The 26,622-nt window shown below is 48.8% G+C and overlaps 1 protein-coding gene across 7 annotated transcripts in view; it reads right to left on the reverse strand.

Annotated features, from left to right (window-relative positions):
- PAX5 (paired box 5) overlaps positions 1–26,622 on the reverse strand; it is a 135,546-nt gene that overhangs the window by 45,242 nt on the left and 63,682 nt on the right. For 6 of the 7 annotated variants that reach the window (XM_074165795.1, XM_074165794.1, XM_074165792.1 and 3 more), the window contains one exon: positions 18,978–19,107. In XM_074165795.1, coding sequence (XP_074021896.1) covers positions 18,978–19,107 — 130 coding nt within the window. Of the gene's footprint in view, positions 1–18,977; positions 19,108–23,892; positions 23,950–26,622 lie in introns of all 7 variants that reach the window. The other variant, XM_074165788.1, reaches the window with a different exon arrangement.

Consider the following 26,622-nt stretch of genomic DNA (forward strand, 5'->3'; position numbering starts at 1 on the left):
TCAATATTTATGATCTGCATCTGGAATTAATCTGAGATGGAGACGTTTCCAATCTAAGGATCATTGCTAATGTCATCAGCAGTTTTCTGCTCCTCACAGGAAAAATATTTACACCCTAGATTTTAACATTGTAATTAAGGGCTCAACGAAGTCCAGATCGACAGTCCAAGTGTGATTTTTTTGGTATTTCAATAATGTTATTTTTATCCTGGAATAAGATGAAAGCTGAAATCAGGCATTTTACCTGGATTCTATGTGATGGGAAAAGTGAAGCTTTGGAAATGCTAGAAGATTATTTGTGTTTCAGTATTTTTCTATCAAAATATTTTTAATTCCCAAGATCAAAATATTTCGTTTTCTTTGGTGGAGAGAACCTGTAACACCTCCTTTGAAACCATGTTAAGGCAAAATTGCATTTTCCATCTGCCCTGTGAACCAGCAGGACTAAGTTCCTCTTTCTAAGCCCTGTCTCTTTCCTGCCTGGTGCATAGGTGGCATTTCCCACAATGTGGTTAAATGTATCGCTCAACGGATGCACCAGGTCATTTAGAAACTAACAAATGTATGGATTACTTCATGGAAAGTGTCAAGAACCACCTCAGCCACTTCTTCTGGCCAAACTGGGCAGCCACCCTTGCCCCAATGGCAACACCACCATTTGGGGGGACACCAGTTTGTCTGGAATCCATGGGCTGCACTCGGCCAAGTAGCCATGGAGGCAATGAGCCAGCTCTGGCTGGACCCTGGCACCGGCTGGTGGTCCCTCCCTGACACCCAGGGACAGAAAAGTTTTGCCAAATGACAGCAGCATCAGCCGTAGGAGGCAGCACCACACTACTCCTGCCTGCAAAAACTGTAGGTGCCCCATCTCGTTACAGTGGGATCACTAAAACTCAGCAAAAAAAGCAATTAGAACATCTAGACATTAACCAACACGTCTTTGTGAGGGCTCCTGCACGCAAAAAGCAGATGATGGGATTTTGCTCCCAAGCCACAGTGGAAGATTTCCCTTCCACTGCCTGCAAGCAGGACCAGAGCATCCCCACCAGCGCGGCACCAGCACCATGGGATGCTGTGGTGGTGCCTGGGCTGGGCTGTGGGGCATCTCCACTAGCCCCAAGAGCCCCCGGTGAGATGCTCAGGGCTTGCCCAGCCCTCGGCTGTCACCTTCAGCCTGGGACCTTCTGGTGCAAACCTCCCCCTGCCCATTCCCCTCCAAGGACCACAGCTGAGGACAATAAGTAGGGAGGAAAAAAGGGGGAGAGTGGCCAGAGGAGGTCCCTAGCCCACGGTGCCCGTCATGGCGTCAGGATTTATAACTGTATTAAATGGCATGACAGTCAGCCACGATAAATCAGCTCCCCTTCTTCCCAAATCACAGACAATAAAAGCTTTGGCAGTGAAAGTCATTCATCATCATAAAGACTTGAGACATTCCAGCCATCAATTTCATTCACATCCTTAATACACTGGAGAGGAGTGGTGGAGTTTTAGGGGGGGAAAAAAGATAGGGAGAGAAGAAAGGGAAAAATAATTAAAAGAAAACATGAAGAAAGATTGGACAGGAATAATTACAAAGGTCAGAGAAAGGAGTCCCTTCAGGACAGTGCTTTTGATGACAGGAGCCGAGCCGCCCTCTGCAGGGGGGTTGATGCTGAGCAAAGCTGGAGGCATCCCTACCAGCCTGAGGGGTCCACGGGGGAAGGAGAGACCAGAACTGTGTCCTGGGGGGGGAACCGAATGCCAGGTTGCCTCCCCACCCCTATACATCCCACCAGGTCCCCACTGCCCTGGTGCTGCCGAGGTGCCGGGTGCAAGGGGCAAGCCTGGGGACAGGCATCACTGCCCTCCACAGGCCGGCCATGGTGGGAAGCTGAGCTGCTGGGGAGGCTGGGACAGCTGATGGGTCCATTTCCAGGAGCTGCAGATGAAGGGAGATGGGACTCAGGGGATGAGCCCAGTGCAGGTGGTGGATCAGGGATGAAGGGTAGGAGAGGCCACAGTGCAGGGGTCCCTGTCAGGGCCACCCCCTGCTCCTCAGCCACCATCACCTCAAGCAGCTGAGGTGTTATTGAGTCCACACCATGCTCAAAGGCACTGACGAGTCCACTTCACCACTGCTGCAGTACCAAAGCCATCCAACATTTGTAACACCCCCATGGAGAGTCACTGAGCTACTTTATCCACGTCACAGAAGGCCCCACCAATATCCCACTCATGTATTAAGAACTTAAGAGCTTCTCCCATTAAAACCTGGGCTGATGAGACCTGCAGGTGGGGAATGGACAGAGTATGGGCAAAATTTGTCTGCTGAGCAACGAGCCGCCCAACGCAGCCTGCGGCATCCCTGAGCCTGTTAAGCAGCAATGAACCCTTCTACACTGGACAAGGGTGAGATGAGCCATGAGGTGGTGATCCCACCTCTTCACACCTCCCCAGGACCTGATGCACCTCCCGTGGTCCCATGCATCCCTGCAGCCAGAGGCCACCACAGAGCCCTGCACCTCCCATGGACCGGGGCAGGCACCGCGCTTGGCCACGTTGAGGTCACTGTGCAAGCATTTGACTGCAGAGTCCATTGTCCATCCAGAGGGAGTCCATCCTTCTGGAGTCCATCTGCACACAGAGCTGCCCGTTGGAAAAGGACCTGGGGGTGTTGGTCAACAGCGGCTGAAGATGAGCTAGCAGCGTGCCCAGGTGGCCAAGGAGGCCAACAGCATCCTGGCCTGTGTCAGGAACAGTGTGGCCAGCAGGATTGAGGCAGTGACCATCCCTCTGTACTGGGCACTGGGGAGGCCTCACCTCGAGGGCTGGGTCCAGTTATGGGCACCTCACCACAAGACAGACACCAAGGTGCTGGAGCGTGTCCAGAGAAGGGCAATGGAGCTGGTGAGGGGTCTGGAGCACAAGTCTTGAGAGGAGTGGCTGAGGGAGCTGGGGGTGTTCAGCCTGGAGAAAAGGAGGCTGAGGGGAGACCTTCTCGCTCTCTACAACTCCCTGAAGGGAGGGTGTAGCCAGGGGGAGTCGGTCTCTTCTCCCAAGGAACAGGCGATGGGACAAGAGGAAACAGCCTCAAGTTGCGCCAGGGGAGGTTTAGGATGGATATCAGGAAAAATTTTTACACTGAAATTCTCCTGTGGGCTGGGGGAAGCCCTGGCTTGGTAAGATCAGGTCACGTTTTGTCGGAATCCAGCACCTAAACTGCCAGCCTGGCTGTCCCTGCGCCAGCATGGGACCAAGCCAGACTTGGAGACATTTGAGTCTGCCTGTACTGTCTGGTGAAGGCAGCTCAGGACTGTGGGAACAGCTTCCAGACCTGTTCAAGGCTACATCAGCACCTGGGAACAGTTTGTGTCCATATTCCACCTTGATTATCATATTAGCAAGGACAAAAGGAGCAAAATCAAGCCCTCTGTTTAGCAACAAAACACAGATTTGCTGGCAAAGGGAGTCTCATCCACATCTCCCAATATCCCACGCCTCTTACGGACTTTGCAATTATTGCAGCATCGTCTGGCTTCCCACCATGCTCTTCCAAACCCGCTGCCCTCCTGCAGCTCCACAAGCCCGAAAGGTCCAGGACCAGCCTTCCCACAGAGGATGCTCCCATCTGGGGAGACCACCAGGTCTGGACCCACAATTGCCAGAAATGAAACCTGCTGGGGAGGGGATAACCCACACATGTCCCCTCTTTACAGGGGTATTGCTGCTGCACAAGCCTTTTTTAGGAGTTAACACTCAAAAAAGGTACAGTGTCATCACAGGGCTGAGCTGAAGGAATTTAGATTGTTGCAAAGAATGTACGATGAAAAGAAGGAAAACTCCAGTGGGACCCCAATACTCCTTTCATGTCCTCACTGAATTCACTTTTCAGCAACGTCTGTGTGAAAATCCCAAGCCAGGTGTCAAGTCCATGGCAGCGCAGGCAGTCCCTGTCCCTGCGGATTCTCACGGGATTTCCACAAGCGATATTCCTCACTGATGGTGGATCTGCCAGTTTCATCAAGCAGCTCAAAACCAGGCAACTCATATTTTGAAGAAATGCCATTGACATTTTCTTTTTTTTCTACTGCATTTTGCTTTTCGCATTTTCATTTTTTTTTCTTTTTTCATTTACAGCTCATGAGAAATGACATCAAAACCTGAAATTCACACATTTGGGGCCTGATGGAATACAATGTCAAAAAGAAACAATGGTCCATTACAAAAAAAAAAAAAAAAGCCCCAAATGGGTTTGTAAAATCTCTATGCATAGATAACACAGCATTTTCCAGGGCCAGAACTGCAGGAGAAGTTCTCTCGAAGAAGATAGTGGGGAAAATAAGCAAGAGCTTTCCTTCCTATTCTGCGACAGAAGATGTTGCCCTTCTCCCAAAAGGTGCTGCAACACCATTAAAACACCTGGATCCTTTCGCTTTCTCTCCCCTGGCTCAGCACTTCTGCCAGATCCCAGCTGGGAACAGCAAGGAGCTGTTGGTGGCATGCAGTTGTTGGAGCTCCACCAGCACCAGCTCTCCATGGTCCCCGCTCTACCCCCATGCCGTCTCTGCTGGCCTCCTGGAGACCATGGCATGAAGCCGAGGAGCCCATCCCCTCCAAGCCCACCAGCCTTTGTGCCCATCCAGCGTGGCACACTTCACACCGCAGTTTTTCTTTCGCGAGTCCTCCCACGTTTTTTGTTAAAAAAAGGCACATTCCCATTTCTAGGTGCTGGTATGACGGCGCAAGATGATGGCAGACATCCCCGTGGCACGCTGCCCACTGCCCAGTGGAGCACACAGCCCTCGAATTGTCTCTGTTTGACCATTCCTTCTACTCATTTCCCAAACTGCCGGTCTGACAACTCATTGTCCCCTCTGTAAATACACAGAATCTCCCAAATGGTGAAGTATCAGGTGAGAATTAACTCATATTTGGTCAACTAAGGCCACCTATCATCAGCCGTGTAGGGAGCTTGGAGATGCCTTCAACCACAGTCACCAAATCAATTACCTTGCCCTAGAAACGACATCTGTAGCCTGACTTGGACAGCCAATACACTATTTTTGTGCCGTGTATACACACAGATGCCAATTTGTCCCCCTACCCACCTGGAAATAACATTTTGGAGGCTTGCACAGACACTCTCAGATGTTTTGCTAGTGTTGCAGGCCAAAAAAAGCAATTTAGGAAGCATTTATGCTAACTGGAGTGTTTTCCTTTCTATTTTTTTTCTTTTTTATTTCCAATTTGGAGATCTACGACAGATTTACAGCATTTCTCTGGCAGCGATAAACACCGTCTGTGGACCAAATCATCTGTTGATGCCCTGAAGCCAGCCCTGCAGCAGTGGAATGGCATGGGCCAGCGTCCCCAGGACCTGGACACTGCGGGGAGTCATCACTGCTGAATCGGCCGGGCATTTTCCACATGTTCATGTGGAGTCGTTGGATGCCCAGTCCTTTGTCAGGGGGTTTTGGCTTAGGGTGGGCATGGAGGAGGCTGCTCAGGGTGTCTGCAGAACAAGCCCCAGCCCCACCACAATCAAGACCAGCGCAGGCGCACCATAACCCTCTTGTCTTAATCCTCCTACCGTGGCTGTTCCATTTAAAATTGTATTTATTATCCATACCACAGCGGTATCGGGGGCAGGGGGAAACAGATTTAATTAATTAGAGATTGCAAAATCCTTAAGTAAAAGATGCTATGTAAATGCAAATTGTTATTATACATGCTTTGCACCAAAACATGTTTACCATAGTTAAATTCAACATTTAAATCCACAGCCAAACTCCCAGCAGAGTCAGGCTGTACATCATCAAAAGAGGCAGTTAATAGCCTGGGTCTTAGTGGGGTACAAGTGGCCTCGTTTGCTTTCTCAAATGCGCTTGTTCTCTTTTAATGGCAAGATAAGAATTCATAAAAATGGAAAAAATTCAACAGTGTTTCAGTTAGACTCTGTCCTGTCATTAAAAATGACACTTTTGTTTTTCAGATTGGCTGCCTTTCCACAGGAGTTTATGTGGCCTTTTTTCAAGTCTTTAACATGACAGGCCCTATTGGGAGTGACGAATAGATTATTGGAAAATGCATCTGCACTTTTATCTATTGAACGTACAGACTAAGCTGTAAATCTAGCATTATGCTGCACTAGAAACCATCCACCAACACCGATTTGCACTTCAAAACAGTCCCACAGAAATTAAAGTATAATTTGGTGATAATGTTTGAACACTGATCAACATTTCCACATAGAGACAGATTATATGACCAAAACAAAATGGCCTCAGAAGAAGACTTTTCATTATTGCTATTACAATTGGCCAGCACAAAAATTCAAAACATTTTTTCAGAAGAAAATGTAATTTCAACAAAACTAAACCTTTTCTTTACTTTCTTCAAAGCTGTGTTGATTTTAGGGGAAAAAGAAAAGGCATGGGGGAAGGGAAAAAATAGGGAAGAAGGAATTGTGAAAATATTTAATTACTCTTTATTTTAGAGTGTTGGAAGGGGATATAGAAATTGTTCTCCTTCAAATTACTTTTCATTAAAATTCTGCAAATATTTTTTTAATTTGAAATCAAAACAATTGAAAGCCTTTCATTTAGGTACCAAAAACAGCTGTAAAACTATCACTTACCAATATATATATTGTTATCTATATATATTTCAGCAATATATATTTCAGCTGGATAACAATTCCCTCCAGGACATTCATGTGACCCTCCTTCCCCTCTGCAGGGCAGGTCCATCCCACCCAAGCTAAGTACTCCTCGTTCCCTCCATGGTCATGTGAAAGAAACAGGCACCCTCTGATGAGGAACCCTAACTTTACATCCAAAAATTCATGAGATAATGGGATTTCTTCTCTGGAGATATTCAAACCTACCTGGACGCATTCCTGTGCAACCTGCTCTGGGTGACCCTGTTCTGGCAGGGGGTAGGACTGGATGATTTCCAAAGGTCCCTGCCACCCTCTACAATTCTGTGATTCTGTGATAGGTCACCTTCTGCCCGTACTTTCTCCTTTCCACCTGGAGATCTTGCTATAGGCACGACCAGCCACTGACCTCCTAAATGGTGAGAAAATAGTGAAAAGGGTTCCACTGCAAAATAGCAAATTCATTTAAGGCGTTTCCTAATGAAACCAGGCTCTACCATTGCAGTCAGCAAGACCAGGGTTAGATCTAAATTCACAACAATAAACAAACTACAATTGCAGGATCAACTACATACAAGGGGATTGGGTTGAATTTTTTTTTTCTTCTACAGCAATATACAAATTAAAATAAATATTCTCTTTCCCGCCCAGGAATCACCACCAGGAGATTTCACAATGTATTTCCCAGCATTAATAAAGGGACTTTCACACTTTACGTTAATGAAATATTGACCCTGTACCACATTTTTGCATCTCTAGAATAAGAGTTGTCTTCCCTGTGAACATCAGGTGTGCAAGCAAGAGTGAAAAATCCTATTTCACTATGTACTCCTCAAAGGCATGTATTTGGAGCTTTCTTTCTGCTTCTAAGTTTCACTTTATTGTTTTCATTTGACACAATTAGCACTTAGTTGTCACAGATCATCATCAAAAATGGGTCATAAAGGGCATATCAAATAACTGGTCCCAGAGAGCACACCAGTGTTGAAGAAGGAAGAGCGCCGTTTATCAGTTAAACTTCTGCCTTCAGCTTGGCAATAGCAAAGAGAAGGAAACCCTGGAAAGAGGCAGTGACTCAGTTCTGATGTGGGACGAGCACTCAGAGTCCAGCCAAGACATGGTGAAGAAGACAATATTTCCTTCGGGGTCCACCTGGACTTTCACCAAAGGCTTCAGCCCATGACTGTTTCCCATCTTGCCTATCCACATTGACTCTTGATTTCTCTGGTGTACCCCTAAGATACCTCATTCCCAAAGCCATAAAAAGAAATAGGCCAGATTCCAAGCTATTTAGACAGCCCCTATGTCCCCTCTTCTCCAGAGGCCCGCAGCCCTCACAGCGTTCATTGGAGAGCTTAGGTCAGGTTAAGAATCCCAGGGTAACCTTTTGAGGGCTCATATCTTTGCTGAATGGGCTGAGAGCCAGAGATGAGGAAGGATCAAAAAACAAAAAAGGAAAAGGGAAAAAAAAACAGAACCGCACAAAACAAACAAGGGAAAGCAAAACATCCGTCTTTTTCTTCCACGTTCTGTTGTATTTAAAGAATGTTCCTTTAAACGTATGTACAGACAGAGCAAAATAAATAGATGAGAAAGCTTCTGCCCCCACCTACCCCACTTTCCAGCACATCCCAAAACAGGCAGACCCTCAGAAGGTACCAGTGGTACCTTCATCCTCCATGAACTGGGCACAATCCTTCCAGAGACACAAAGACTCCTACCCAGCAACATGGAAGCACTGCGCCTACCACGGAAACACCGAGTAGCTGAGGTGAGAAAGCAGCTCTGGAGTCCATCTAGTCCAGCTCTTGCTCAGAGCAGGGTCACCTAAAGCAGTTTGCCTTGGAGATGGTCAGAACTTAATTCGATGTGGTCTGCATCTGCTGGTCCTGTCACTTGCACGTGAGCCCTCCTCAGCATCAGCTCAAAAAGTGTTCGACCCTTCCCAGTCAGAAGTCAGCTGGAGACTGAAGCTCAGAGCACCCTTTGATCAGGAGTATCACAACCAAGTGTGTTGCAAGATCTCTAGTCCTAACTGAATGCCTAAACTCTAGTCTGTGGAGAGGGGAAGGCATCTCCAGACTACCCCAAGCAACAGCTGGCATCTTGGGTTGTTCAGATGAATCCTCCATCCATAGCTTTAGAAGGATCTGTTGCCATTCTTCTGGAGGTGATCTGCATCCTACATGCCACTTGTTTTCTTATTAAAGACCAAGAAGTTTGTTCAGATTGCATTGAGCCAAATACGACCAGTGTTTAATCCTGGCAAGAGATCACCCTGGGATTCTAGAGGAGCGGCTCTTTTCCTCCTTGCTGTTGAAGGCATCAGAATCCACACCAGCTGCAGACACTGAACTGCTTGGGGATGACCTTGACACCGTCTCATGCCTGGCTTCAGAAGTGACCAACAATATCTTCTGTTCAACAAAACACAGCAAAATGGTGGCTCATAAACTGCAGTCATGGCATGATGGGATGAACAAAGTGGGATGAAGCATCAGGCAACAGACTTCTCCTGTGGACTGAGCACTCCTAAGGACAAACATGCTGAGAGAGGCCAGCTGAGGATGGTACATTACAGCAGAACAGCAGCAAGGAAAGGCTTGTCTTTTGACATGTATTTATCCCATTTTAGTGCTTTCATTTCCTAACTACAAAAAATTTGACAAAATATGCAGGAATATGGAAGGTTAAGCATATCCCTGTTACCTGCATTAGCCACAGAGAAGTGCCACCTATGAAGAAATAACTACCTGGCATCATACACTTCATCTAAGGTGTTGCTGGTCTTCCCAGGAGTGGAGGAGTCTGTTCAGCCAGATCCATCAACCCCACTTGCTCCACCTTCAGTTCAGCCTGAAGTCTGGGATCAGTCATGTCTGGTGGCCAAGTCCACCAATGCAAGCCAGAGCAGACATCCTGACTGCCACTGAGAATGTCTCTCCTTCCCCAACCCTCCAGACGATGAACAGACTGTGCTCCTGGTTTTGTTCTGCTTCTTCTCACCTCTCTGATATGCACACAAAACATGCAGGAAAGCCAGCACATTTGGGTCTACAGGACTGTGGTCTCCAAGGCTGACTCCATGAAGGAGCACATAAAGAGACGCTCATTCCGTGGTGTGGTTACAAGGCTGGGTGTGGAGGATCAGGAATCTCCTGTCCATACATGGCAGAGTCTCTTCTGTCCCTGCACGGGTGTGTAAGCTGTGAAACATCCTGCAGTCACATCCATACAGCTTCAGGACACATTCATCAGGATGGAAGTCAATGCATCCAAGACAGCCCTGGCTGTGACCAGGAAAAGCAGGCGAGCAAAGGGAGATGGAGATGTCCCAGCATGGGAGAAGACTCAGGGGAGACCTTCTCGCTCTCTACAACTCCCTGAAAGGAGGGTGTAGATGGGGGGGTCAGTCTCTTCTCCCAAGGAACAGGCAATGGGGCAAGAGGAAACAGCCTCAAGTTGCACCAGGGGAAGTTTAAGATGGATATTGGGAAAAATGTCTTCCCTGAAAGGGTTGTGAAGCCTGGGAAGAGGCTGCCCAGGGCAGTGGTGGAGTCACCACCCCTGGAGGGACTTAAAAGCTGGGCAGACGTGGTGCTGAGGGACATGGGTCAGTGGTGGGTTTGTCAGTGCTGGATTGATGGTTGGACTCGATGATCTGAAAGGTCCCTTCCAACCATAGCGATTCTACAATTCTATGATTCTATGATTCTGAGACCAGGCTCCCTGACTCCAACATCTGCCAGAACAAAACCAAAGTCCACTGCCAATGTTTTGTTCTGCACTCCTTCGTTCAACAGCATGACATGGAGTTCACATCAGACCCCACTGCAGTGGAAGGGGGTCCTCTCACTCAGGTGAGGCTGATGGTCACTCCAGGCTCTGCTAATGTGACCTAACCCTGCATCCCAGCGCTGCTGGTGTTTCCATCCATCTGCAGAGACACGCTGAGGTTTCAGCTTAGCACGACTCTGTCCTCTTACAGCGATACCCACCGCACTGGAATCAGCAAGCTGGAGCAGGGAAAATGCATCTGCAGGTAATTAGTAACAATCACCGGCTGCTTGGAAACTGCTGACAACAGCAGTAATGAGCTGGGCACATGTCATTGGCTTGTAAATGGGGAGAGCAGTTATGGACCGTGGCAGCAAGCACTAAGGGAAGGGTGGTGGTTTTTTTAAAAACTTAATATTTAATGTGGCATAGAAACGATGGAGATAAATCGAGCGGTTCTCTAATCAGAGGTTTGGCTGGTGGTCCATAACACAACGGAGTTGGCAGATGAAGCGGTGCTGAGAACCATCGCTAAATTTTTCCTTACACATAATCTAGCAGCAAGTGCTGGCACGAATGCCAATGTTTAAGCAATCCTCCCATCTTCAGAAAGTATCCCAAATGTTTTGATCTACCAGCTTGCTAGGAAATAGAAATCTTGCATTTTCTACCAACAGATCACAGAGGATCTTTTGCTTTTCCACCCTCAACACTGCTTTGCTGCCCACACCACATCCCAGCAACACAAACAATGAAAGACTGTGATCATAATTCACTTAGGACCTCTGTTCTCAGCTTTATTTGCACTAAGTGCTTTCACGATCTGTCTTACAGACTTAAGACTGACAAAATGAACTAGACTTAGGTCTCTTCAAAAATGGCAGCCCAGAAAGTCTCCAGACTTTCTCTTATGAAAATGTCTCCAGACTTTTCCATAAAAATGGATTAAGCTCGAACGGCAGACACCAGCTATCAGAAGGACATTAGTGTTCTTAGCTCAAACCCCTGTATGTTGTATTTCAATTTCCTTACCCCCAGAAATGCGTCTTTTCAGCCCTGCTCTCACCAATAAACCCTTTCTCTGTTGAAGCTTCATGCAATCACACATTCACAGCTCTTCTTCACATGCACCAGAAGAGTTCCTGATACAGACAACATTTCCCACCAACAGGTTCCACTGGATGCTACAACTCACGTGCCAGTGTTTCAAGCAGCTCTTGGTCTCATGACAGTGAAGCTGTTCCAAAGTGTTTATAACCTAGATTGTCAGCTGAGACATGAGTTCAACCTCTCAAGCCATTAGCACCACCAGACACAGACTTTGGACATTCTGTGGAGCTTTATACAGCCACCCCTCACTTTTACAGCCGAAAACACACTAGGTAGCATGACCGAAACACATTGTCCCCCGAGGCTTTCAGTCTCCTGCTTGGGCACATCACAAGAGGGCCTGCCTAGAACCAGGAAGAGTGGAAACATACAAAAAAGGGGTGAAGAAATTAAACTTTCTGAATCTCAAGAAAAGACTGGAGTTCAAGTTGGCCATTCCCTCTCCAACAAGGAGCAGTTCACAGGAGACATGCCACCACGGATCTGCAAGTCTTGGGCTCTTGCCTGTCACACAAGGGGCTGAGGTCCAGGTCCTGGCTCTGGCAGGACTTCTCTCATGAGTCAGTTCCTGACCACCAAAGCGGGGTTGACACAAACCTAACCTTCTTCTGGGTGTTCCCTGCCTTATCTGCCACCTAAACCCAACCACCCACCCCGGCCCCAGCCTAGGAACAATGAAACACTGAATTTCACCATAGCTTCGGTCAGACCACAGACAACAAAAACATTCCCAGAAGGCAGAGTACGTGATGTGCTGGGAAACATCCGTTGGACCTCGTACTCACAGGCACCGCTCTGTTGCCCAGTTCCTTGTAATTTTCAGTGATATCTACTACAGATGAAAGGCCCATAGCAATATGCAGCTTTTGCTTACTAAGTGAAAAAGGATGACTACATACATCTCCTTTTCCAAATCCCTTGTCCCACCAAGGAAATGGGTGGGAAAAGAGGTGTGACTGAAAAAGTGAGTTACTTCTTGGGAGAAAATGGAGAAGTCTGTCCAGAACTGTGGCAAGAAATGCATCACCAACTGCACCATAACTTAGATATCTTACACATTACAAAATATGGCTTCTGCTTAAATCCTGCTGCCCCAGACAGTCTGCACGTCCCGTCAGTTCCAAAGGAAAGCCTCGGGCAGAAAGCACGGCTCAGGCATATGGTATGTCCCCAACAATAGGACTCAGATTACACTGGGGGCTTCTGGGCACTCCCAGAGCATGAGCAGCAGTAAACGATTGCTATGGGTGTTAGGAAGGGAAAAAGGAGGATAGCAGTCAGACAGTCCTCTCCAAAAATACATCAAAAGGCATGGGTTTTAAAAAGGTTTTGATATGCTTGTATAAATCTCAGTTTTATGAATGCAGGTGTTAGAAAACTCTACAGCAATATCAAATTAAAGATATAAATACCTACTGCCTTGTAAAACGTGTTCTGTTATACCTCACACCCTGCCACATTTAAGACCGATGGCAGGTTTTTTCTAGGCTTGATAGTCATAAAGTCTGCTCCGCGTTTTTGATGAGAACTAGTAAATTTAATATTTGGAACTTTTGTTCAAGTGTACGTAATGTCACAGGGAGAACCCACACGAAATCTGTAGCAAGCTCTGCAGCATCACATCTGCAGCCAGTTTTGCTCTAACAAACATGATAGCCCACCACACTCTACAGAAGGAGTAACCCAAGAAGCACAAGAAGTGCTTAAACCAGCGTAAAAGAACAAGTGCTGCTGAACCACAGAATCATAGAATGGTTTGGGTTGGAAGGGACCTTAAAGCCCCCCCAGTGCCACCCCCTGCCCTGGGCAGGGACACCTCCCACCAGACCACGTTGCTCCAAGCCCCCTCCAACCTGGCCTTGAACCCCTCCAGGGATGGGGCAGCCACAGCTTCTCGGGGCAACCTGGGCCAGGCTCTCACCACCCTCACAGCAAAGAAGTTCTCCCCCAGATCTCATCTCCATCTCCCCTCTTTCAGTGTCAAACCCTTCCCCCTCCTCCTATGGCTCCCCTCCCTCATCAAGAGTCCCTCCCCAGCTTTCCTGGAGCCCCTTCAGGGACTGGAAGAATCATAGAATCATAGAATCATCCAGGTTGGAAACGACCCTTGGGATCATCAAGTCCAACCATCTACCCTACTCTACAAAGTTCTCTCCTATATCATATCCCCCAACACCACATCTAAACGTCTCTTAAATACATCCAGGGATGGTGACTCAACCACCTCCCTGGGCAGCCTATTCCAATGCCCGACCACTCTTTCTGTGAAAAATTCTTTCCTAATGTTCAGTCTAAACCTACCCTGTTGGAGCTTGAAGCCATTCCCTCTCATTCTGTCATTAATTACCCGTGCAAAGAGACCAGCACCAACCTCTCTACAGTGTCCTTTCAAGTAGTTGTAGAGAGTGATGAGGTCTCCCCTCAGCCTCCCCTTCCTCATACTAAACAGTCCCAGCTCCTTCAACCGCTCTTCATAGGATTTGTTTTCCAGGCCCTTCACCAGCTTCATTGCCCTCCTCTGCACTCGCTCCAGCACCTCGACATCTCTCTTGTATTGAGGTGCCCAAAACTGGACACAATACTCCAGGTGTGGCCTCACCAGTGCTGAGTACAGGGGCACAATCACCTCCCTACTTCTGCTGGTCACGCTATTTCTAATACAAGCCAGGATGCCGTTGGCTTTCTTGGCCACCTGGGCACACTGCCGGCTCATGTTCAGCCGCTTGTCAATTAGAACCCCCAGGTCTCTTTCTTCCAGGCAGCTTTCCAGCCACACTTCCCCAAGCCTGTAGCGCTGCTTGGGGTTGTTGTGGCCCAAGTGCAGAACCTGGCACTTGCCCTTGTTGAAACTCATGCCATTGATTTTGGCCCAATGCTCCAATCTATCTAGGTCTCTCCGTAGAGCTTCCCTATCCTCCTGGGAATCGACACTCCTGCTTAGCTTGGTGTCATCTGCGAACTTGCTGATGATACACCCTATGTCCTTGTCAAGATCGTGAATAAAGACATTAAACAGAAATGGTCCTAACACTGAGCCCTGAGGCACACCACTCGTGACCGGCCGCCAGCTGGATTTAAATCCATTGAGCACCACTCTTTGGGACCTTCCAGTCAGCCATTGCTTGACCCAGCGGATCGTATGCTCATCCAGGCCGTGTGAAGCCAGTTTTTCCACAAGAATTGTATGGGGGACAGTATCGAATGCTTTTCTAAAGTCCAGGTATACAATATCAACAGCCTTTCCCTCGTCCAATAATCTGGTTATTTTGTCATAGAAGGAGATCAGGTTCGTCTAAACCCATGCTGACTAGGCCTGATCCCCTGGTTGCCCATTATGTGGGTTTTGATGGCACTCAAGATGACCTGCTCCATGACCTTCCCTGGTATCGAGGTTAGACTGACAGGTCTATAGTTTCCTGGATCCTCCTTTTTGCCTTTCTTGTAGATGGGTGTTACATTTGCCACCCTCCAGTCCATTGGGACCTCCCCAGTTAGCCATGACTTCCTGTAAATGATGGAAAGCGGTTTGGCGAGCACGTCTGCCAACTCTTTCAGCACTCTTGGGTGTAACCCATCCGGTCCCATAGACTTGTGTGCATCCAAACGGTGTAGCAGGTCACTGATCTCTTCCTCTTTAATTGTGATGCCCTCGTTCTGCTTCCCCTCCCTGTCTCCTAGCTCATGAGGCTGGGTGTCCAGGGAACAGCTAGTTCCATTGCTAAAGACTGACGCAAAGTAGGCGTTGAGCACCTCAGCCTTTTCCTCGTCCTTGGTGACTATGTTTCCCTCTGCATCCAATAAAGGAGGGAGATTTTCCCTAATCCTCCTTTTGTTGTTAATGAATTTATAGAAACATTTTTTATTATCCTTAACAGCTGTAGCTAGGTTGAGCTCTAGCTGCGCTTTGGCTCTCCTAATTTTCTCCCTGCATAGCTTCACTACCTCTTTATAGTTTTCGTGAGAGGCCTGCCCCCTCTTCCAAAGGTTGTAGACTCTCCTTTTGTTTTTGACATCCAGCAAGAGATCCCTATTCAGCCAGGCTGGCCTTCTACCCCGCCTACTTGTTTTTGGGCACACGGGGACAGCCTGATCCTGTGCTTTTAAGACTTCTTTCTTGAAGTACGTCCATCCTTCCTGGACTCCCGTATCCTTAAGGGCATCCTCCCGAGGGATTTTGTCTAGGAGTCTTCTGAACAGGTCAAAGTTTGCCCTCTGGAAGTCTAAGGTGGCAGTTTTGGTAACCCTTCTCCTTGTTTCTCCAAGGATAGAGAACTCAATCATCTCATGATCACTGTGCCCTAGACAGCCTCCAACCTTTACTTCCCCCACAAGTTCTTCCCTGTTCACAAGGAGCAGGTCTAGGAGGGCACTTTCCCTGGTCGGCTCACTTACCAGCTGCATGAGGAAGTTATCCTCCACACATTCCAGGAACCTCCTGGATTGTTCCCTGTCTGCCATGTTGTATTCCCAGCAGATATCAGGGAGGTTAAAGTCCCCCACAAGAACAGTGGTAAATGACTGAGATATTTCTCCCAGTTGCTTATAGAAGGCTTCATCCACCTCACTGCTTTGGTTGGGAGGTCTATAGCAGACTCCCACAGCAATATCACCTTTATTTGCCCTTATCCTAATCCAAACACTCTCGACCCTGTTATCACTATACTTAATTTCTGAGCTCTCATAGCATTCACTAACATACACAGCCACTCCGCCACCTCTCCTTTCCTGTCTATCCCTCCTGAAGAGCTTGTAGCCTTCGATTGTGGCACTCCAGTCATGTGAGGCATCCCACCACATTTCTGTGATAGCCACTATGTCATAGTTTTCCTGGTGCATCATGGCTTCAAGCTCCCCTTGTTTGTTGTTCATACTGCATGCATTGGTATAGATGCACTTCAGACGATCTAATGGTTTCAACATCTTTTTGTGAGTGTGGGCCCCATTTCCTACCAGGCCCCTCTCAGGTGTTTCCATAATTTCTAGGTGTCTATCACTTCTCTGAAATGAATTGGTAGAGTAAGAGTCCTTGCTAGTCCAAGCCCTAAGGTCCCCCCGGAGCCTTCTCTTCTCCAGGCTGAACCCCGCCAACTCTCTCAGCCTGTCCTTATGTGTCAAATCAAACAACAGCTTTGGCCTGACCCCAATTCTGACCCAGTGCAGATCTGGATTGGCTGATCTTTAGAAGAAGACAGGAGACAGCAAGCACTCAGCTTCTCTGTTGTCTTGCCTTCCTGACGTTCACTCCTTGATAAAGCAGCTCAAGACATGGCTTCCATCAGTTCCCATCCCATGCTGTCAGCTGCTGATGATTCTGGGTGGGAGAGCCTCAGGTAGTGATGCCCACAGCACCCGAGGTGCTCCCACCCATCAGCAGAGCACAAGCACCTCCAAGAGGGCACCGGGCTTGTCATTGGGGCAGCCTGTCAGATGAGTAAACACCCCGAAGATGAACAAAGAGCAAGAGGACACCTGTGATGTGCCAAGGCAGCCTGGGTCTTTTGCAATGAGCAGTGCTTCAGGCTTCAAAGAACAATGCAAGGAGCTCTGCACCAAACAATTACAAAACAATTTGCCTTAGGAGTCATTTCTTTTTAAATTTAATGGGCTGTATGTGTGGTTTGTGACCCCAAAACATAATGGTTCATGTTCCTTCTTTAAAATTCCTTTTAGATTCCTTCTATTCTATGATTCTATGATTTTATAAACATATCTATACCTATGCTCTATCTCCTCCACCTCAAGGGCTGGGTCCAGTTTTGGGCCCCTCACGACAGGAGGGACATTGAGGGGCTGGAGCGTGTCCAGAGAAAGGCAATTGAGCTGGTGAGGGGTCTGGAGCACAGGTCTTGAGAGGAGCAGCTGAGGGAGCTGGGGGTGTTCAGCCTGGAGAAAAGGAGGCTGAGGGGAGACCTTCTCGCTCTCTGCAACTCCCTGAAAGGAGGGTGTAGCCAGGGGGGGTCGGTCTCTTCTCCCAAGGAACAGAAGATGGGACAAGGGGAAATGGCCTCAAGTTGCAACAGGGGAGGTTTAGGATGGAGATTGGGAACAATTTCTTCAGGGAAAGGGTTCTCAAGCCTGGGAAGAGACTGCCCAGGGCAGTGGTGGAGTCACCACCCCTGGAGGTATTTAAAAGCCAGGCAGACGTGGTGCTGAGGGACATGGGTCAGTGGTGGGTTTGTCAGTGTTGGGTTGATGGTTGGACTCGATGATCTGAAAGGTCCCTTCCAACCTTGTCAATTCTATCATTCTCTGCTTCTATAAGGCATACATGTCCAGAAGTCCCTCCTTCTGTCCACCCATCCAACCATAGACACCTTTCTTCCCTATGAATCTACCGCTCAAACCACCCACCTGGTACCAGACACTTACTTCAAGAAGTCTCTCCTTTTCCACTTCAAGGTAAACATGGATTTCCTTACAGTTCATGTAACTCTCTAATTTCTTTTGAATATTCCTAAATTTTTGGCAATAGTAGCCAAAGACTGATGCCACAGTGGGTCAAAACAATTTTGTAACAACATTGATTTTCCAAACTGCTCTCCTGCTAGATGAGATTGTAGCACTTTCAAGATACAATAATTCTACAGTAAAAACAGTATCACCTTCCCCTTTAGCAACAAAATAAACAAGTAAATCCAATCTTGGGCAAGACAGAGAAAATTCAATGATGAAATCTGCACAGGTTAGACACAAGGACAGAAGTAACACACACAGGAAACATAGGGCCTTAAAATTTAAAATCCTTTTTTTCGGATTCCCACAATTACTTTGGGACACAATTTCATCATTTTCTTTACCATTTGGGCAACAACTTCCTTCCAAGTGGTGGGGTCAGTCCCAAATCACTATGTGCCCAAAGCATTTACCAAATTCTAGCTGTTCCTTAGCTCTCACACTACTCCCGCTGAACAAATGCAGATGATGCTGCATTCCTTGAAAAAAAACCAACCTTGGTTTTTCATTTAAATGCTCAGCCCCAGTGCACAATTGCAGTTCCACAAATGGTATAAAACACGTGCATTCATAGGAATCAAAAACATCGAAAATTCAGTCTAATTTGAACTGTCATAAAAACCCCATCCAGCCAAACATGCCAGGCACCTTTATGAAAAACAAGTGAAAAGGTCCAAAAGCAGAGGCAAGCATTCTGCTTTTCGTTTGCGTGTTGGTATGCAGGACGCGGGTCTGGGGTGGAGGCCCACGTCCCCTCCTGGACCAGAGGGACGGATGCTTCACCTGTCGGCTCCAAGCGAACACCACTGACATATCCAAGCCATGCACCCGGTTTTCGACAGAGCCAATACGAAATCACACTAAAAAAGAGACTTTCTGAGCAAACGACTCCACATCTGACCCAACTCCTCCATAAGGGGCATCACCCTGTGGTGTGCACACACACACAAACACACACACGCTTCACATCGCTGGTCGGCACTGGGAAACGTCTTACCTGTGACGATAGGGTACGACTGAGGCCCAGGAACGCTCGCTCCCAGATCTGCAGAACTAGGGCTGGTTATGTTGGCCTTCATGTCGTCTAATCCACCAGCTAATGATGCCATGGCTGAGTACTCAGTTGCCTGGGAAAAGAAACAATGGGCATTTTAGCAGTAATAAATTTACTGCTCAAGAGCTTTTGCCTGTATGACAAAAAGTAGATGCAATATAGAACTCAAAAATCCTTTGTTCAGCCAGTTTTGAGGGCAATACCCATTTACACGGGGCTGTTAAGCACTCAAAATGCTCAGTAAGTGGGTCTGTGCTCACCACCGATGTTCTTGGAGAACATCAAAATGGGCTTGCTTTATAAAACCAAAACCAAACTCATCAATATGTAACAAGGCTTTCCTTAAAAACGAAATTTTGCAGAGTAACTGAGGGCTGTAACTGCTGAGTGCAAGTTACTTGCTTGTTAGAGAAAAGTCTTTGTGCCAGTTAACCCCAACTCTCCTTATTCCAGTGGTGGCACTTGAAGAAACACGCACTAATGAGCAGGTGGGAACTGGGTGTCCCATTTCCCCCCTTTTCTGAGGAATGATGCATTGAATCATCATCTCACAACAAATAAAGTGCACGTAAGTAAAAGCGTTTGCTTCATGGATGGATTTGTAGCCAACTGTTTCTAAATCCAAATTATTCTAAAACAGATCACCTCTCTGGTGTAAGGATGCTCCCTCATCTCACAGGAATTTTTAAGCATCATTAGTCAAAGCTGCAGTAAATGAGCACAGGTCCTCAGAAGTCAGATTTATTCTGTCCTATAGCCCTATAAAAGTCCATATAGCGATGGCAATCTACAGCAGGTGAGGCCAATCCATACATCCAGAAGGACTTTCATGTACATAGCAGAAAGCTTATCTTCATTTGCCTTTTTCTGTGATTTCTGATTGACAGGATCATTCACACAAAACTGTGAAGTTTCCTTTCAAAGCTCCCCCTTCCCTGCTGCTATTTGCACTTTAAGTTTTAATCCCGTATTTGTGAGATTGTAATCACCCCTATCACAACTGGAGGATGATGGCTTCAAGTGTGGAACACCAATAGAAACAGACAAACTGAAGAACAACCACCCCAGGGTTGATTCTGGCTGTATTTCCACAGACTCAGTCAATGCAGAGCTGAAGCAATGCAGGGGAACCCAGGAACCCATGATTTTTTTGAGGGACCAAATGAAAAAGTTAATTTTTTTTTTTTTTTTAAGGAAACAACAAAAGTTGATCTGAATGAACATGTCTTTCTCCCTCCTGCAGGTTTCTTGGAAGCGTTCAAGAACCCAGCACATGATCTAGTATTTGTCATGAGCTCAGCACTTCGGGTCAGATAGATCTGATTGTGTCTCTGTTGCTCAGTTCTCACTCAAACAGAAGTTAATTCACATGGATAACCCCCCATTAGCAGGTCTGTGTTCATACACAGGTTTCTTCTGAGGATGCCATCTGCGTGAAGCAGGAGGACACCTCCTCACCTTGGAGTATCCCACACACAAACCTCCTGCAGATGAGCATGCCATAGACTTTTTGCCAGTGGCCAGCTGCTGGCCACCTTTGTCCCTTCACCTGGCCCATGGATTAGCACTACAGGGTCCTCTGGACTGAAGGATTCTCAGCAAGGACATTCCTCACTAACCTGTGCCTTAGACTCGTCCTATTCCTCAGCCCTTTCCACTTATTCCTCCTCTGACACCCTCTGTGCCCTCTGTCCCGGTTTGAAGTAAAACCGAACCAATTTTCTGTTCTGTAACTTTACATCCTAGCTAGGCCTCCTCTAACTCTCTGAAATTAACGGCATATTGTGGAGAAAACTGCTCATTCTCAGAATGATAAGCCCAATGTTTGTGCTCCATGCCAAGGAATGGTGTGCAGGGAGGCCCTTGCTTATACTTACTGCTATAACAACCAAGGTCAGCTAATTTCGTTATTTGCCCCTTACAGGGTCGGAAACGGAAAAAACGTGAGGGGTCACATCGGTGGGGAGGAGTGGACAGGAGAGGTGACCCAAACCTGACCAACTGGGGTATTCCATCCCATCTGCCCCATGCTCAGTATAAAGGCTGAGGGATCAAAGGGTCAGCTCTTCCTTCAATGGCCGATGTCCAAAGAGGACTCTGTCTGTTCGTCTGCCTTTGATCCCGATCCGTGTGTTCCTGACTCCAGAGCTGGAATCCAGTTCCCATCCATCGCTGAGTCCAGTCTGGGACTTCCCCAGTGCCTGCCGGTGACGTGACTGTCATCCTGGGAGCTTGATACAGTTCTGTATATATTGTATCTATTTCATTATTTTCTTCTTTATTTTTATTTTAATATTAATTCTTCATTAAAGTAATTTAGTTCATTCTAAACTTCTGAATCTCCTTATCTCTTTCTCCTCCTCTCTCCTCTTTTGTGGGGGGGAAGAGGGGGGGGAAGGGCCATCTGTTGGTCTGGTTTTGCTAAATTACAGAATCACAGAATCACAGAATCTTAGTGGTTGGAAGGGACCTTTGAGATTATCGAGTCCAACCACACTAAAAAAACAAACAAACAAACAAACAAAAAAACACAACACACAAAAACAATCAAACAAGCAAACAAAACAAAAAAACAACAACAACAACAAAAAACCACAGAAAAAAAAAAAAACCCACCCACCAACTAAACCAAAACCACGACACCCTCATGTTTCACTTGCCTTCACACTCCCAGCCCCCTTCCCCCACCACCGCCTCCAAGACATGCACACCCACAGCTCTGCGTCAGCCCCACTTCTGCATCTTGGGAGGACATCCACTGAGCATTCTTCTTCTGTGTAGGACTCTAGAGATGGCCCCAGCCTTTCTCCTTCCTACAAGTGCAACCAAAGCTCCTTCTCTTCATTCCATGTCTTACCGAGGTGCATTTTCCAGCTTTCCCACACCGCTCCATACCGTCCCAGGACTGCAACCTCACCTTCCCCCTGCGCTGGGTACGTGTGGTGGCACCGCCAGGATTTTTGCACCCCAAAGCCCTGAACTGACAAGACACTGGAGGAACAGCAGCAGGGATGGAGCCCTGAGGAGACATCCCGGGCAGCTGATTATGCATGAGTGGCGCAGGATGGGGTCGCAACACAGCAGAGGAAAAATATGTCCTTGTGTGCTGCTGTTTGGTATTTCTGATGTCTGGAGAAAAGCATGCACCAGTCCCTGGGTGAGGACGCCGAATTTCACCCCAGCTGCTCTAAGAAAGCTGTAACCATACCGTACCCAGGCTAGAACATCTCTGTATCTTCCCACAGCAAGCCACATGTGAATGTGGCTTTCCAGCCCCTGAAGTAAGCCAGCCACTGGCCATTCGGGAGGCAACACCCACCTGTGCCACAGGCTGGGCCAGTGGCAGGGCTGGGCATGGAGGACACATCCAAACCCCATAGGCAGAAGTGGCTCCTCAGGCTGCCCCTCCTTGCACAGACCCAACAGGGGCCAGTCCGAGCCCTGCCTGCAAGCCCCAGACACAGGAGTCCAGAGATGGCTACAGATACTGCAACAGGGAACCTTGCTGACCTTCTGGGGTCCAAGGAACTGACTGAGGGGAGCAGGACCATGTCTCACCTCTGAACCATATGATCTGGAAGCACCACGTCCACCAACAGCAAGCTTGGACCTTCAAGCCATGAGGTGTTAACCAGTTTCCGTGTCGGAAGCAAGCAGTTACCAGGGTGTAGCACACCCCGCCAGCGATGGGATGGTGGCACCCACAAACTCCGTGGTCACCGCAGGGAGATGGAGTGATGCACGGCAGCACAGTATCCCTGCCGACAGCAGCACCACCACAGGACCTCTCCAGTGGACTGGAGGGACTGGGAGCATTCCAGCTGCCCAGCATGGTGCAGAGGAAGAGCTACAGCCGAGCAGCACCACTCTGGGCTCCAGGAGATGGAGCCATGGGAGGGAAATGAAGATTTGGGGTCCAAATTGGTCACAGTAGCTCACTGCAGACAGGAGCTGCACCTCTTCTGTGATGGCCCAGCAACTTTTCCCAGGGGTAAGAATAGTGGGTTTTTCAGGAAATTTCATGCCGCTTCCCTGTTCCCATCTTAGATGGAGATCGATGTTAGATGACCGATCTTAGATCGGCCACCAGCAGCCACACCAACCACACACCACAATAGATGCTCCTGGCACCCATTGCTGCCCCGGGGCTGGGGGGCAGCCCCAGAGGCTGCTGACCCTCTGTCTCCTTGCAGGGTCCTGGTGGAGGAGAGACCCCTGTGTCACATGTGCTCCCACCACCAAGCGCCAGCACCACAGCCGCAAGCACCATGAGGAGGGAGCAACTCCACCACCCATGGCAGCCAACATGCTGCAGGGAGGCAAGGGCCAGAAGAAGGGACCTCCTGGCCCCCAGAGAGCCAGGGGTGGGAAGCAGAAGAGCCTCCATGCCCCAAGACCACCAGCACAGCCCCGCTGGCCCCCATGCAAGGCCAAGGGATGACAGACCCCGATGAAGCAGCAGCCTTGGTGGCGATGGGGGTTTGCAGCGCTGGGGGATGAGCCACCGGTGAGAGGCTCCACAGTGTCCCCTCTTCCCGGTCCCCCCAGGCAGGACTTGTCCTTCCAGATGCCCCGTTCAGAGAGGAGAAGAAACCCCAGGGGGAGGTAGTGCTTGTGGAGCAGCCCTTCACCTAGAAGCCCCATCAAGACCCTCTTGCCGACACTCCCCAGCCGCTCGGGGACAGGAGAAGGGTCTCAGATGTGGCTGCTCTGCCAGCAAGACAGCACCACTGCCAGCTAGGCACAGCCTGGGATGGCCAGGCATGGCCAGGGGTCCCTCCCCGCACAGCGGGAAGCCTGACCTGCTGCCCGGTAGGTGAAAAAGCAAGAGTCGGGCGTTCAGTACCCTGGAATTTACCTGAAAAATGACCGCCTGCGGTTGTACCACGCACTGTCTCATCAGCATGGAGCACCACTGCCATAGCATGGAGGAGAGAAAACACAGAGACATGAGAGGAGGAAAATATAAAAGGAGAGACCCGAGAAGGACAAACCGAACAGAGGGGCAGGATGGGGTCTCACGTGCCCCCCCTGCCCCATCCTGCTCAGCTCAGGCAGACGCGACCTGGGCGCCGTGGGGAGGAAAGGGGTGGTCTCCGGGTGCCCATGGGCAGCAGATCACCCCCTTGCAGGGGCAGCAGGGTCTGCGTGGTCCTTCCCCGCCAGCCCTCCCTGCAAAGCACAAACGGGAAGGTTTCTGTGGTGGGAGAAGCCTCACATCCACCTCTACTGCAGAGGCTTTAATTCTAAATATGACCCCTCCCTGGGTCGGGGGAGGTGATGGGCAGATGGAGGGTGCAGGGGCATTTTGGTACCATTTTCAAACCATTTACACAGTGTGCCAGGGACTCCACCGTCTCCTGCGGCACTACAGTGACGTGGAGAGACTGCCCACCACTGCCTTCACCCTGCACTTTTCCTACAGATGATGCCTGACCGTAACTCACTGAAAGGTCAACCTCCCCCTACACATACAGCAGTTTTCTCTCTGAGATTTACCTGGAATTTTATCCTGAAGTGGCTGGCAAAGATGGATGCACAAAGACGGACACAGTTGTTCTTGGGGAGCAAGACCATTCCCTAAAACAGCCTGGTTCTGGGGTGCCAGTGTGGGAAACACAGGGAGGTCCCATGGGTTGGGATGAGCCAGACAAATGCATCCCCCTCCTGCCCCGTCCCTTTTGAAGGGCGCAGACCCTTCACCCTTCTCCAGAGACTGCTCCAAGCAAATACAGAAAAGAGGTGTTCACTGTACGAGGTAAGTGGCCATTGCAAGGAGCCAGATGGTCCCCATTGGAACTCGCATGCGTGGCTTTTTGCATAGAATCATAGAACAGTTTGGGTTGGAAGGGACCCTAAAGTCTATCCAGTGCCACCCCCTACCCTGGGCAGGGACACCTCCCACCAGACCACGTTGCTCCAAGCCCCCTCCAACCTGGCCTTGAACCCCTCCAGGGATGGGGCAGCCACAGCTTCTCGGGGCAACCTGGGCCAGGCTCTCACCACCCTCACAGCAAAGAACTTCTTCCCCACATCTCATCTCCATCTCCCCTCTTTCAGTGTCAAACCCTTCCCCCTCCTCCTATGGCTCCCCTCCCTCATCCAGAGTCCCTCCCCAGCTTTCCTGGAGCCCCTTGAGGGACTGGAAGGGGCCCTAAGGTCTCCCCGGAGCCTTCTCTTCTCCAGGCTGAACCCCCCCAACTCTCTCAGCCTGTCCTCACAGCAGAGGGGCTCCAGCCCTGCATCTGAGCATCTGCTTATTTTCCCAGATCCCCCCGCGAAACATCCATCAGGCACAAAGCGACGTCTCCCGTCACACAGGATGCTCAGGATGCAGCGGCAGCAGGATGGGCTCGGACCCTCAGAGCCACGTGCCAGCTTGGGGACTCCAGGACATGGCCGTGCTCCTGTGACTCATCCACCTCCCCCTGCCCAGGCCACCCGGCCAGCACAACGGCCACGGCGCACAGAGCCACCAAAAACAACGCTTCTCCTCTTTTAAGCCATCCAGGTGTTAATTTGAGGTCTCCAAAAGGCACAGTGCTGTCTCCCAGGCCACAACCACCACCAAAGCCCCTGCTCATCCCACGGGGCAGCCACAAACCCAACCCCATGCCCAATATCTCCAAGTCATTGCATTGCAATACTTCAAAAGTAATAAATAAAGGCAGATGTGGTGCTCGCCAGGCAGGCTGTCCACGGAAACCCCCACCCCGGCCTGACAAAGGGAAGAAATTTGTAACATTAGATATGGTTGGGAGAGCTTAATCCAAAGCAGCGCTAATGAATCTCCCCAGGCTTTCAGGAACCCAGCACCCCGTGCAGCTGCATGGGCTCCGGTGCTGCTCTGCCTCAAATTTTATGGGAATGGAGAATCCACCCCAACGGGATGGTCCAGGGGTGGACCCACCTGGGTCCGGACGGGGAAGGCATCCCATATCTATCCAATATATCTATCACAGCCTTGCCTCCACCGCCACCCCTCGCATTCCCACCATGGCCACCAAAACCAACCCTGCTCTAGAGCAAAAGCCAATTTGTCTTTGTTTTCAGCAACATTGGGCTCTTTGCCATATCACGGAGCACAGAAGTTTGATTTCAGAGGTGCAATACTTTTCCATCAGTTTAAACAGAGTATTTCTGAATCCCCCTTTCACAAAACATATATGTTTTTAAAAAAATTAACAGCTGGGCTTTCTTTAAGCCCAAATCCAATTAGATTTGTGCACATCCCCAGAGGCTCCTGTGAAGACAGCAGGAATTATCCGGCGCACCCTGCCATGAACGCATTTACCCTCACACTTCAGAATAACTGACCTGTTTTTGACCCGATCTTCAGATTATCTGCATGTGGGAAACAGCACGCGACGTCTTACATTTCCATGGTGCCGCCCATGAGCGGACACAGCCACTCTCAGATTTTCCAAAGGGACCCCCAAATCCAATCTAAATGCCTAGAATTTACCTGTTGTTTTCCTTTTATACATATAAATAGCTGCATTTCCATTCGCTCTTTGTTTCTCATTTTCATTTTGTTCTAATATCTGCATGTAAATGTCTGAAAATAGCATCTGTAATTGAAGATTAT

This window comes from Numenius arquata, chromosome Z, assembly GCF_964106895.1.
Source record: "Numenius arquata chromosome Z, bNumArq3.hap1.1, whole genome shotgun sequence".
Taxonomy (NCBI): Eukaryota; Metazoa; Chordata; class Aves; order Charadriiformes; family Scolopacidae; genus Numenius; species Numenius arquata.